This window comes from Zalophus californianus, chromosome 4 (assembly GCF_009762305.2).
Source record: "Zalophus californianus isolate mZalCal1 chromosome 4, mZalCal1.pri.v2, whole genome shotgun sequence".
Taxonomy (NCBI): domain Eukaryota; kingdom Metazoa; phylum Chordata; class Mammalia; order Carnivora; family Otariidae; genus Zalophus; species Zalophus californianus.
In genome coordinates this window covers 162471679-162485621 of record NC_045598.1, presented here as the reverse complement: position 1 = coordinate 162485621, position 13943 = coordinate 162471679, and the positions used below count along the sequence as shown (strand labels likewise).

The 13943-nt window shown below is 36.5% G+C and overlaps 1 protein-coding gene across 1 annotated transcript in view; it reads right to left on the bottom strand.

Annotated features, from left to right (window-relative positions):
• Positions 1–13943, bottom strand: part of PKHD1L1 (PKHD1 like 1) — a 154442-nt gene that overhangs the window by 58867 nt on the left and 81632 nt on the right. Inside the window, exons 47-52 of the mRNA XM_027605801.2 lie at positions 12868–13109; positions 11616–11752; positions 8507–9536; positions 6955–7146; positions 2744–2895; positions 1475–1634 (exon numbers count right to left, since the gene is read on the bottom strand). Coding sequence (XP_027461602.2) covers positions 1475–1634; positions 2744–2895; positions 6955–7146; positions 8507–9536; positions 11616–11752; positions 12868–13109 — 1913 coding nt within the window. The remainder of the gene's footprint in view (positions 1–1474; positions 1635–2743; positions 2896–6954; positions 7147–8506; positions 9537–11615; positions 11753–12867; positions 13110–13943) is intronic.

The window sequence follows — 13943 nt, the reverse complement described above, 5'->3', positions numbered from 1 at the left end:
TTAATATGATGATCAAATGTAGACAAAGAAAATGGCAATTTCAAAATATTCTTTAGATGGTAACTCGGTAGAGTTCAAATGCATGGAATACATATGGAAAAAATTCTTTTTTTTAATTTTATTTTATTATGTTATGTTAGTCACCATACATTACATCATTAGTTTTTGATGTAGTGTTCCATGATTCATTGTTTGCGTATAACACCCAGTGCTCCATTCAATATGTGCCCTCTTTAATACCCATCACCAGGCTAACCCATCCCCCCACCCCCCTCCCCTCTAGAACCCTCAGTTTGTTTCTCAGAGTCCATAGTCTCTCATGGTTCATCTCCCCCTCCGATTTCCCCTCCTTCATTTTTCCCTTCCTACTATCTTCTGCTTTTTTTAAACATATAATGTTTCAGAGGTACAGGTCTGTGATTCATCAGCCTTACAGAATTCACAGCGCTCACCATAGCACATACCCTTCCCAATGTCTATCACCCAGCCACCCCATCCCTCTCACCCCCCACCACTCCAGCAGCCCTCAGTTTGTTTGTTTCCTGAGATTAAGAATTCCTCATATCAGTGAGATCATATGATACATGTCTTTCTCTGATTGACTTATTTCGCTCAGCATAATACCCTCCAGTTCCATCCACGTCATTGCAAATGGCAAGATTTCATTCCTTTTTTTTAAATTTTTTATTGTTATGTTAATCACCATATATTACATCATTTGTTTTGGAAGATTTCATTCCTTTTGATGGCTGCATAATATTCCATTGTATATATACACCACATCTTCTTTATCCATTCTTCTGTTGATGGACATCTTGGCTCTTTCCATAGTTTGGCTATTGTGGACATTGCTGCTATAAACATCGGGGTGCACGTACCCCTTTCGATCACTACATTTGTATTTTTGGGGTAAATACCCAGTAGTGCAATTGCTGGGTCGTAGGGTAGCTCTATTTTCAACTTTTTGAGGAACCTCCATACTGTTTTCCAAAGCATCTGCACCAGCTTGCATTCCCACCAACAGTGTAGGAGGGTTCCCCTTTCATATGGAAAAATTCTGATGAAATGCACATGTCTTATTGAGAAGCACACAGTCAAAATGTCTTGACAGTATTTTGGAACTCAAAATTTATTCTTAAATATTTTTATTTCCCCCAAGTAATAAAATAATAGAAATGGAAACAAAATATTTGACAGTTTCCTTTGTAATCATTGCCTCTAATTTTGTGAAATAAATGTTAGGGCCATCTGTAAGAGTGTTGGCATTATCTCCAAACATAAAATGTAAGTCCTTGATTTAACTCAAGGCCTTTTTCGACATAAATTTAGTCTCCAATCCTTTTACTCAGCAAACATTTATTGAATCCTACTATACAGAGGACACTGTATAACATATTTGCCCATTAAGCAATTTTTCTCTTTCTTTAGACAAAGCATTAGATAAAATAATCACTTTTGCCTAATGAATACATACCCAAGTAATATAGAGTACTTGTGTTTGCTTCAAGGTGCCAGTCTCCATTCTTGCTAGTATTCCAACTCAATGGATTTGAAGAACCATTCCTCATGTCAATAACATTAAACATATCAGGATTTTGAGTGAAGTTATGAGATATGATTACATAGTCTTCTTCCTGTAAGTGTTTGCCCCAAATATGATTTTATATGTTAATATCCTGCATAATATACATTAATTTTGATGAGATACAATTAGCCCTTATATTTAGACTTAAGTTTTGGTTTTAGTTTGTCATCTTGCATTCATATTTTGTTTAGTAACATTTTATATGTCTATGACAATAATGCGAACTCTATCCGAAGGCAATGAAAATCTCTCTCTGTACACACACACACACACACACACACACACACACGTATTTAGAGAATATTTTATTTCTGTACTATTTTAAAACATTTAAAACAATGCTAGGTATTGTTTATGGCTACACATATGTAGTATAATCAGAAGAACATGAATGGGGATGAAAACACCCAATTCAGGATATTGGTTACCACAAGAGGTGGAGGGTGGGGAATGATGAGAGTAAGCCATACAGGGGACTTCCATTTCATCAAAAATGTTTATTTCTTAAAAAAAAAAAATCCAAAGTAAAGATTCACAGAAGGTTAGATCCAGATGGAGCTAGGTGGTGGGCACACAGGACTTGGCCCGTCATTGTCTATGTTTGGTATATTTTAAAATACAATTTCTAAAGCCCTTAACTGGTACCTGGAATATTATAAGCACTCAATAAATGTTAGTTATGATCATGATAATAATAACAGGACACAAGCTTAGTATTATGGGAATATGGCAAAGATGTTGCCTACTTCTGATTCCTACACAAGGTTTCTTTTTTTAGCTTACTTTTTAGACTTAGGGTGGGTCATGAAGTGTGTGCAGGACTTCACCAGGTCAGTATGTGAGGCAAGCACATTCTGGGCCTAACAACTGGTATAAGGACAGGACATAGGTTGCATTCACATAATATACAATCGTCATTATTAGAAGATGAATTTAAGGGGCGCCTGGGTGGCTCAGTCGGTTAAGCGGCTGCCTTCGGCTCAGGTCATGATCCCAGTGTCCTGGGATCGAGCCCCACATCGGGCTCCCTGCTCGGCAGAGAGCCTGCTTTTCCCTCTCCCTCTGTCTGCCACTCTGCCTACTTGTGCTCTCTCTGTTAAATAAATAAATAAAAATCTTTTAAAAAAAAGATGATGAATTCAATAGCTCTTTGTTTACCTTAAATCCATAGAACGTTGATGTATAAGATATGTTGGTTATGTGATCTACATCTTTAAAATACCAGTTAATGTGCTTTGCATTTGGAATCAGAGCCATCCATCCAGACATATGAGTCAGTCGCTTCTTCTGAAAGGGAACAATGCTTGTGCCTAGAGCAGAATACAAAACAAACAAATAACAGTCTTCTCTGCCTCTAGAAAATTCCTTTTTTTACAAACAAGTGAAATATTAGCCTAGTCTATGGAAGTCTCTGAAGAGGTCAGAATAGCATTTCATTACTTATGTTCTAAATGTCTTTGTTAACTGAAGGCCCCAATGTTTCATATTACACTTAACTGAAACATAAAAATGCCTTCTCACTTGGAATTCTGAATTGAGATGAAGTCTTTATTCCTTAGGGAAAGAAAAAAATCAAACATGATGATGATTAATGACTACTATGACAAAAGTGTTTAAATATATTAATATAATTCTTTAAATATTGATCTAAAATAAAATTCTGTTGTTATTCTTCTAAGAACTTAAATTAACTCAGAACTTAATTCAGGATCCTTGATTTACAGGATATGCAAATACAAGTTCTAATTCTTTATTAGATTCTCCTGTATTTGTTGAGTTAATCAAAATCTGCGTAACAAGTACTAATGTAAAGTTTTGATTTAAAGCTCTTAAGAATCTAGGCTACCACCAGACTTACCACGAACACTGGCCATGGGACCCTAAGGGTTCTGAATGACAAACTTGGAACATAAATTACTTGTTATGGGAAAAAAAACTTATTTGGTAATGCTTTGTTCATGAAAGAGTACCTGACAACTTTAGCTAAAGATTTGAAAAGATTTTTTAGAATATAAAAAGACATGATTAATTGCCCATATTCTATTTTTTTCCTCTCCATCCCCTCTCTCTTTTCATCTCTGATTGAATTTTATGTTAAATTTGCAAACTCTTCCCCTACAAATTTAGGGGGAGAAAGCTAGATGAAAGATTATAAAATAAACTGTCATCCTTTTTCTTTGGAGAATAAGGCAAAAAAGTTCCAATATCAAGGAGGAACAAATTTATTAATTTTTAGGCTTGTGATTTAGCATTACATTTAAAAAAAGCCATGAGCAGAGACTCTAAAAACATACAGTTCCAAAAGACCTGCAGTGTATAAGAAGAACTATGATGATTTGAATTACTCAGCAAATATTCATTCCTTTCCCCTCCTTGAGTGCTGAGTAGACTTCCCTGACCTGTTGATGTTGAGTGATGTGACATTCATAAACATTTGTGTTTGCTGGATGAAGCTTGCCATCTTGAACCTCTACCATTACAATGCAAAGAGTCTGCCCCAGGTAGTTGGCTCTCCCTTCAGCCTACACTCTGGCATAAACACACGTGGAAACCTGAATTCAACTTTTGGGGAGGAACAAAGCCCATTGGATCCTCACCTTCAAGCAGAGCATCCTAGCTGAGCACGTCCAAGATCAACCAACCCAGTCCTCAGACATGAGAGTGAAAACAATGATTGTAGGTTTAAGATTTGGGGATAATCCCCTTTTGGGGATTAAGTTTGGGGATACTCTGTCATGAAGCAATAGCTGACTTATGTAAGAGTTCATGAAAATCATCCCAAACCTCCGGAATTTGCTCTATGTTTGGCAGAACCAACCTCCACTAAAATTTTCTGATGCATGGAATTATACTTTAACCTGAACTTGCTTGCTAATTCTCTTTTTGTAAATAAAACTAATTGTGGGGCACCTGGGTGGCTCAGTCAGTTAAGCAACCGACTCTTGATTTTGGCTCAGGTCATGATCTCAGGGTCCTGATACCAAGCCCCACATCAGGCTCCACACTTGTTGGGCATGGCACCTGCTTGGAATTCTCTCTGTTCTTCTGTCCCTCCCCGCTTATGCTCTTTCTTTCTCTCTAAAATGGAAAAATAAATCTTAAAAAAAAACTAATTGTCATTTTTCATAGTTGTTTGTGTTTCCTTAATTTTTTTCAGATGCACTCATTTTCAGTATGTTGATTTTAAGCATCTTGGACTGAAATTTGAAGTTGATATTTAAAAAATAATATTACTAAGAGTAAATGTCTCAAATTAATTTGCCATCTGGTCATAGTATCACTAATAGTAAGTATCTCAAATTAATTTGCCATCTGGTCTAACTTTACATATATATTCATAAAGATACATATATTCACACATATATACATAGAGCTACACACATCATCATGCATGAGACACTTTAATAGATATATGTAAATTTATACCAAATCTTATTTCCCACTGTTCTAGTATATTTGTTGAACTTTTGATTCATTTAGTGTGTGTGTGTATATATGTATATATATATATATATATATATATATATAAAATGAAAACAAGTGATCTCTTTTTTGTTTTTAATTTTTAGTACTAAATCATTTTATTTGGCTTTAATGGAGATAAAATAAAAAGAGTAAAATATTCTTGATTCTGAAAGTTGTTTTATTCTTTATGTCACATTAAAAAGAAAAGTACCTGGAGTGATGTTTTCTCCACTCATAATTTGGTCTGAGGACTACAACTAATTCCATTGTAATTCAATAATTACTGAGTTCCTACTATTTGCAATGTCTTGTGTTGAGTTATGTGGGTGACAGAAAGATAAATTTATAGATCTTGCTACCAAGGTGTTCAGTTTAGTAATTAAATAAAAATCTTCATTCCTGAAAGGATCAGGCAAAAAGGCACAGAGAGACTTCACAAGAAAGCTACAATCTCATAAATTCAGAAGTATTAGACTTCTCGAATCAAAAATAAAAACACAAAAACTTCTCTCTAAAATCATCACTACCACCACCATTAATAACAACAAAAAAACCCAAAATATTTAAAATGTTTAAATATTACTGCTTAAAAATTAATAGTGTAAGGTATATATCTTTTTTATCATTCTGTATATTTAAAATAATTTATCTAGGGTGGTTTTACATCTCTGAGTCCTCTGTAAAATTATCTTAGACTGTGTTTTATAAAAAGCTAATGTTCAGTCTATTCATAGGTATGTCATAAAGTATTTGGAGATATGATTATAAGTTTTATCATAAGTAACTATTTTATGACATAGTAATGGGAAATACTAACATATTACCTCACATTAAAATAAAATAACATTATTTGCTTTTGATGTTTTGGTTCCTTTTAGTTTCAGCCTGTCAGAAAACTTTCACAGATACTCTGCTTAAAATACTGTTTATTGTACCATAATCTCTCAAAGTTTAAGTAATGTTGCTCCATTCTGGACATCTGGTTATCAGAAGAAAATAAATGGCTGCCAGGTTCATGTCATTAAGTCAGTGAGACAATGGGTATAACCATTACCCAGAGAGTAGGTGTATGGCCCTTTCAATTCACAGGAGGAAGAAACTCTAGTGAGAATATTTTAAAGTTAACTATAATAACTGATAACATCATAATAAACAAAAAAAGGCATTGTATACTTACTGTTTCTCCTGCAGATCCATGGTTCGCCATTCTCCATGAGTTTGGACAATGGGAAACACAAGAAAGAGAAGGAGAAGCTAGGCAGGGAGGAATGTGAAATGAGCTACTTATTCCCCTGACTCTCTCCCTGTGAGGAAGTAGGGGGTTCTTGGTGGGCTCCTGCATCTCTCAACCAAAGGGCTATCCCCATTTAACCTGCTTGTTTGGCTGGTGCAAATGCCAAATGGATCATGAATAATGACAGCAAATTAATGCAACCTGTTCCAGTAATGATGTCAAGCTCATCTGGTATTCCAAGTATGGTATCTTTACTGAAACAAATCAGCAAATCAACAATCCTTGGCACCTGGTGTACAGCTACTGACCTAAGAAATTCTCCCTCGTCCCATTTCAATCAACAAAGATAATCAAAAGGGTCTGCCTTCACTGGCAGGGAAGATGGTATATTTTATTGTCTTGCTCCAAGGACTATGTCAACTTTCCTACTCTCTGTTGTAATATTGTCTGGGTGCTCCTTGAGCAAGCAGAACATCATGCTGGTCCATGTATTTATTCAATACTCCTCACATGCCCATTTTGGGTGTGTTATTTTTTTCCTGCTTGGTTATTGACTGATACAAATATACTTTTTCCATGTTCCAAACAGTGAGTAACAACTTAAAAAGATGATGATGAAAACAGAAAAACAAACTTAAGTTAGTGGCTTAAACTATTATATTCCACTTACCAAAAGAGTCTGAGAGAACCACATCCTTTTCAAGCAGAGATACTGGAGAAGGTTTGTTGAATGCCAAACGGTGGAAGCTGACTGAGGTGTCACAGACAGCCCCCGGGAACCCAATGCTCCACTCGGCTTCTTGAGTGCAATGAGAAGGGTCCAGCAGTGAGCTGTGGGGAATGATGGTGTGTCCTCTGTGACCTAGGAGATGGACATAAACAGCATGTTTCCTTTATCATGTAAGAAAACTAAAAAACAAAAGAAAACAAAATCCCAAACTGTCTACAACATATAGCTACTGTGACCCATAGTCCCAGTAACAAATTCTAAAAGTCTTGGTACATTTTTTTTGGGGGGGTGGCATGGGGCAAGAGGACCTCATGCGAAGGCTTTGCAGTGGACTCTTCAGTCAGGGAGCTTATTGTAGGTGTAGCTGAAACACAGGATCTGAAGCACCCATGAGAGCCAAATATGGGATGGGAAGTAGGATAAGTAACCTGCTCAAGGGCACACAGAAGGATTCAAATCCAGGCAGTCTGACCATAGAGTCCATACTCTTAACCAATGGACTGCCAACTAGCATTAAATATCTAAGCTGAATTAGATAAACTGAAAAAAATTACACAAAGTTGTGTATATTAGAACCACCCAAATGTTCTCCCTCTTAAATCCACAATTAGAAGAGGAGACAAAAGTCAACAGCTGTAGTTGAGAACTCAGCCTGTTTGAATTTGAGATGAATCTTATTCCATCTTACAAAGTCTTTCAAAAGTAAATTGCCAATATCTGTAGATTTATTTGTCATTTATCTCTTAAAGTATTATGTAGAATCACACACATACATCCTTGCTATCTTAGATAAGTCTTTATTATTAAAAATGTGTAAAGACACTAAATTCTAGAAATTAGGAATATTTATAGAAAATGTGGCATACTCTAAACTTGAAATGGTAAAAAATTTTAACCTATAAATTATGTTGAATTTTATATTACAGTTAACATATTCTTTTAATTAATTTCAAATTCAGAATTTAGATTGGAAAGAAAAGGGTTAACAGCAGGCCTGTAACTTATTCCTTTCCTTTCAAGTATTTTAGTAGGATATATCCACTCTGCCTACATTGCTTATGTAAATAAAACTGGAATATATATATTTATGGGGCATGACTGGCTGGAGAATTTGGGTAGTCATGTGAACAGTTTCTTATCTGTATAATTAACTGAATATACATAAAATGAAGAAGATCTAAAACTGAAATGATTTCCTTTTGTAGTCAATGTTTCCATAAATATTGCTCAGAATTTGCTGTTAATTCCAAACCAAAGTGCAAATGCAAGAATAAAGGATATTTGGGGAGGCTACATTTGACAATTTGGGTCTCTTCCAGAAAAGAATGTCTAATCTGAGCCTATTGTTGACCTATATCCTTAAATCACTTCCAAAGTTTGGTGTTGGGTAAGATCTGTGATTCATGTGAGTCTGCTTTGACAATTCAACTCTCTGTGTTAACACAAATATATTTCCAATGTATATTATCAGAAATTAGAACATAACATTTACCTGTAAGTGAACCATCAACATCAATCAGTACCACTTCATGTTCCCATCGAAAGCCAGCCTTGTTTGGTGTGTGAAAATACTGGATGTCAACAAATTTTGCACTCCAGCCTCCACATCTCTCATTACAAACTCCAGTGATGGATGTCACTCCCAAAGCTACACAGTTGGGACGGTCAAAGTTCATAAAGTGTACAGATGATACAGTCAAGCCTTCACTAAATGGGAGAACCAGGCCTTTCCTTGTGCAAAATGCAGACCCCATTCCCAGTTCATCAAGATGCCCAACTATTTTGGCATTTTTAATCACTGCTCCATTGGTTTCACCCCATCCTCCAACATAAGGAGCCAGAATCCTCTTGGTCTCAATTCCAGCCTCAAAATTATTTACCATCACAAAGTTATGGAACTGAAGGGCACCTCCATTGACCCATTCAGCTCCTTTTTCACAATTCCAAGTAGTCAGCGAATTAAATATCGCAGGTTCTGGCACTGTAGAAGTACAAGATCCTGTCTGCATGGGGAAATATTCTTCAAATATCCACATTCCAAACCAACCTTGAGAATGAACAGTGTTGTTAAAGAATTCTCCAAGAGGAACCCTTTTTTGGCAAATGTTTCGGTCATAGGATGGCCCATCAGGGTGGTTGTTCATTCGGTACCAAAAGCCAAAGTGAGTGCCACCAGCAGCTGCATTGTGTCGTATGGTGTTGTTTGGGTTCGTTACCCAAAACGCAGCCGGGGTCACATCATCATTCAGAAGACTAGTACTTTGCTGCACAAATACTGCCAAGTTATACTGCAAGATATTGCCATGTTCAATACCATCTTCTATAAAAAATGCTCCTCCCTTGATATCATATATAATATTCCACTCCACCAGCAGGTGATGTGTGTTATGGATGGTAACGGCTCTGTTATAGGCCTGGTGAATTGCACAGCCTCTTACATAAGATTTAAACTGTAAATCTCCAAGCAGGTGCCAATGTATTGGATAACGCCCCAACCGGAAAGCCTGGCCAGCATGGAATATCTGTCAAGCCCAGAAATGATAGCTATTTAGTGATACACATACACTCATAATTTGTCTGGTTTCTACCTTCTTGTTTCAAAATAATCTCTAATTTTATAATAATAATTATTAATATTTATATCTTCCATATTATTCACATTTATCATTCAAAAATGTTAAGTGACCTTCAACCTACATTGTTTTATTCAATATATAACAGCCCATACTTGTTACCAAATGAATGAATGAACAAAAGCCATCTTTGAATCTTCTGCTTTTCACTTCAGTCTATCAGTAAACTTCCATGTTTAGCAAAATAAAACCTCTCAAAGACTTGTTTTTGTCCTTCACTTTGATTCTTATATAATAATAAGAAACATTGCTTGAATCTTTGCCATGTGCCAGATATTGTGCTGTGTCGTATATACATGATCACAATCTTTACCACAGTCCTATGAAGTAGCCAGTGACCATCAACTTCATTTTACAGATGAAGAAATTGAAGTTCACGAAGGCTAAGTATCTTGTTCATGGTTATAAAACTCCATTTAAATCCAAGGTGGTCTGATTCTACATTTGGTGCTGTTATTAACTACTGTGCTGTGCTTTCTTTCAATAGGTCTACAATCTAGTAATTTAATACAGAGGATGCCAGTGTGTATGTGTACAAGTGTGTGTATGTATGTGTGTGTGTGTATCTGTGTGTGTCATATGATCCCAGAAGGTTAGGAAGTAAGATGTTAGGGCACCTATTTATTTTCATTCTTCAACTAAAAATTAAAAATTAACTACTATTAATAATTAATACACAGATTGACCCTGGCAACGTCACTCAGTCTATATCTTAGATGTCACATATGTGTAACATACTCTAGGAGGAGGGAAGTTTCATAAAATACAGATGTGGACTCTATCACCCTCAATACATTGTTTGTAGTCTAGGTGTTCCCAATGTAATAGATTTATAGGTTTTACTATCCCTCTCTCTCACACACACTCCCTCTCCCCTCCCCATTTTCCTTTCTTCCTTCCTTCCTCCCATTTACTGAATACTTGACAAAAACTAGGCTAAACTCTGATTATATAGACTGAATATGAGTAAGATACAGAGGGGCTCCTAATCTCTTGAGGATAACTTGCCTATTTGTTCATTTATTTATATTTTGGTTCAATTAACAACCAGTTGGGAATCTGTTATATGCCAAGCACTGTTCCAGCCACATGAGAATCACCAGAAAAACAGAAAGACAAAATCTCTGAACTAACTGAATTTATGTGCTGGAGGGAGAGATTGAAAATAGCTATATGTCAGCAGTTATGAGTAAATAAAGGGAAACAGGTTTGGGCAGTTATTTCAAATAAAGATGGTGAGGAAAGGCCTCTCTTAAGAGAGAACACTTGAGGGGACACCTGACTGAAATGAATGTGAACTAAAGCATTTGGTAGAGGAGCATTCCGAGAATGATGAAGAGCAAGCACAAAGAACCCGAGACAAAACTATGCCTGACATGGTCAATGGATACAAGGAGGCCCATGTAGCTAGCTTGGCATGAGCCAGGGAGAGAATCACAGGAGGTAAAGTCAGAGGCCAGCTGGAGGACAGATCCTGTGGGTCCTATGGGAAGGACTTGGGCTTTTTGTTTTAGGTGTAACATGAAGCCATTAAACACTGCAACAAGATCTAATTTATACTTAAAAATTTGTATTTGGCTGTGGTGTGGAGATTCTATTGGAGAAAGGGTGGACACAGGGTGTTGAGTTAGAAGAAAATCATAGTACTCTAGGTTAGAGGGGACAGTGGCGTGGTTGAGGGATCAGGTAGCAGTGGTGGAGAGAGAGTGGATGCGGTTCACTGTATTTTGTAGGCAGTATGGATAGAACTTGATGATGAATTTGATGTGGGATGCGAGAAAAATAGAGAATAAAATTTTGGCATGATTAAATGGGTGAATAATTGGGTATGTCAAAACTGTGTGTTTACTTATCTGTCTCCTCTACCAGATTATAAGCAGCATCTGGCAAAAAGCAGGAATTCAGTGCTTATTTGTTGTATGGATAACCTTCAGCAAACCATTGTGATTTAACAATAATGCTTCTTACCTCTACATATTCTATTCTTCCAGTTACCATGTTAGCACCAGGTATGGGAGCATGAAACATAATGCAGCCTCCAAACTGGTCACTTCCTATTTCTTCTCCAAACTTTCCTTGGAAGCATGTCTGTGTAGCAAATTCACCTTTAAAAATATTTTTTAAGACAACATAAAGAAAAACCATGGCAAAATCCTCTAGTTATATTAAGATTTCCTCCCATACCTAATTATGTCTTTTTATTCATATATAATTTTAATCTCATCCTGTGACATAATTATTTGCATTCATATCATTTCCTCCTCTAAATAGCAAGCGAGGTGAGTGCCTTGTCTTGTTCACCTTTGTGTTTCTTAAAGTACCTATTACAGAATTTTTCAAAGACACTAAATAAATATTTGAATGGTTGAATGAATACTGATAAAGGTACTTTTGGCTTATTATCTCTGAAGCTTTGCCCTAAGATTTGGGAAGTAACATAATGCAATCTTATATTTGTGTAGCACTAGAATACGCACTTTGTCACTTAATTCCTATAACTACAATATGTGGACAGAACAGGACATATTCTTATTTTAAACAGGATGAAATTAAGTTTCATGAACTGGAATCAGAATGTAGGTTATCTGACACTGGATCCAGGGAGCCTTGTCTCAATTATCCCATTGAAGGAAAGGCTATACTTAAGCTCTGTTTGTTAGTATTTAACTACATATCGGACTGTATTGGTATTAGTTATTACATAAAAGTATCTATCTATCTATCTATCTATCATCTATCTATCTATCTATCTATCTATCTATCTATCTATCTATCTATCTATCTTCCATCTATCTATCTGTTACACACACAGGCACACATATAAGTACTATGGTAAGTTAAGCATAGCTATGTTATCAGTTCTGTCTAATGACACCTGAGTGGAAGAGACACATGTCACTTCCGGACCAAAGTGAGTGCTTTTGCTTGACTCCCCGCCATCACATGACTTCTTCTGTCCCAGAGATCACAGAGGCCTCTGTTGAAGTAGAGCCTCCTGCAGCCCAGATCCTGGAATCTTTAGAAAGAGCATTTCGGACACATGCAGCATGAATGAGAAATATATCTTTCTCAATTGAATCACTGCCATTGGGGGCTTATTTATTACTACAGCATAACCTCGCCTGGCAGTTTGCAACTGGGGGTGATTTTGTTCCCAGGGACCATTTTTTTGCAATGCCTGGAAACAATTAAGTTGACTCGCTCTGGCTGCTAAAATTACCAGTGTCAAATCCATCCGGACATGCTGGAATTTTGATATTCCACTCCACATTATCAGATCCTCTTATTAAAATATTTCTTGTAAGAATTCCGACTTCGGCTCTCGCATCAAACAGAGTTCCATCGGGGAGACTGACAGTGATTCCTAAGTGTGTATAACTCAGTGGCTCAGTTAGCATTATCTTCATGCCATCAGCAGATACAGATGCGATGGTCCTTTTTTCATTCTCTTGTTGACTGTGTCTGTAAAAATTTTAACAAAAAAACTTCCAAAATTAATCTAAATCGACATAATCTTGTCTTAGTGCATTTGTCTTACAGTCTTTGAACACTTCATCTGTAAAATAGGAAATTTTTAAATGTCATATAATATTCTGAAGAGGAATTTGAAGATGGTTTCTAAGTCTTTCTTAGAGTAACTGAATAAATTTTATAAAAGCATTTCAATTATATAAATATTTTCCAAGTGCTACAGTTATTCAGAGAACTGTACTAATTCCTATAAAGTATTCAAAAGAACTATTCATTTATAACTTCGAAGATCACACCCAATGGTTCTCAACTGAGTGATTATATTCCCCATGAGACATCTGGCGATGCCTGGACACATTTTTGGTTGTCACAAATCAGGGGGTGCTACTGGCATCTTGTGGGGAGTGGCCAAGAATTTTAGAAACATCCTCTAATACAAAGGGCAACCCCACACAATAAGGACTTGTCAGGTCCAAAGTGTCAGCAGCACTGAAGTTGAGAAGCCCTTACAGAGGGAAACCTCTGGAGGTTCCTGAGTAGGGAAAAGAAATGACTGAGGTGAAGTTTCAGAGGTCTCATCTCTACCACTTCTTCAGTACACCTCCAAGTCTAGCCACAGCCAAAGGACTTATCAATTCTATAACACTCATTCATGTATTTGGTTGTTCAGCAAACATTTACTGAATGTCCCGCCTGTTTTCTAGGCACAGAGCTAAGGATGCTAAGTAGAAAGTGCCCGTGACTTTCAGGAGACGTGTGTCAGTGCCCGGTGGTATATTATCTGCTAAGGTATGGGTGGTGCAGTCAACAGAAGTAAGCTTAGGG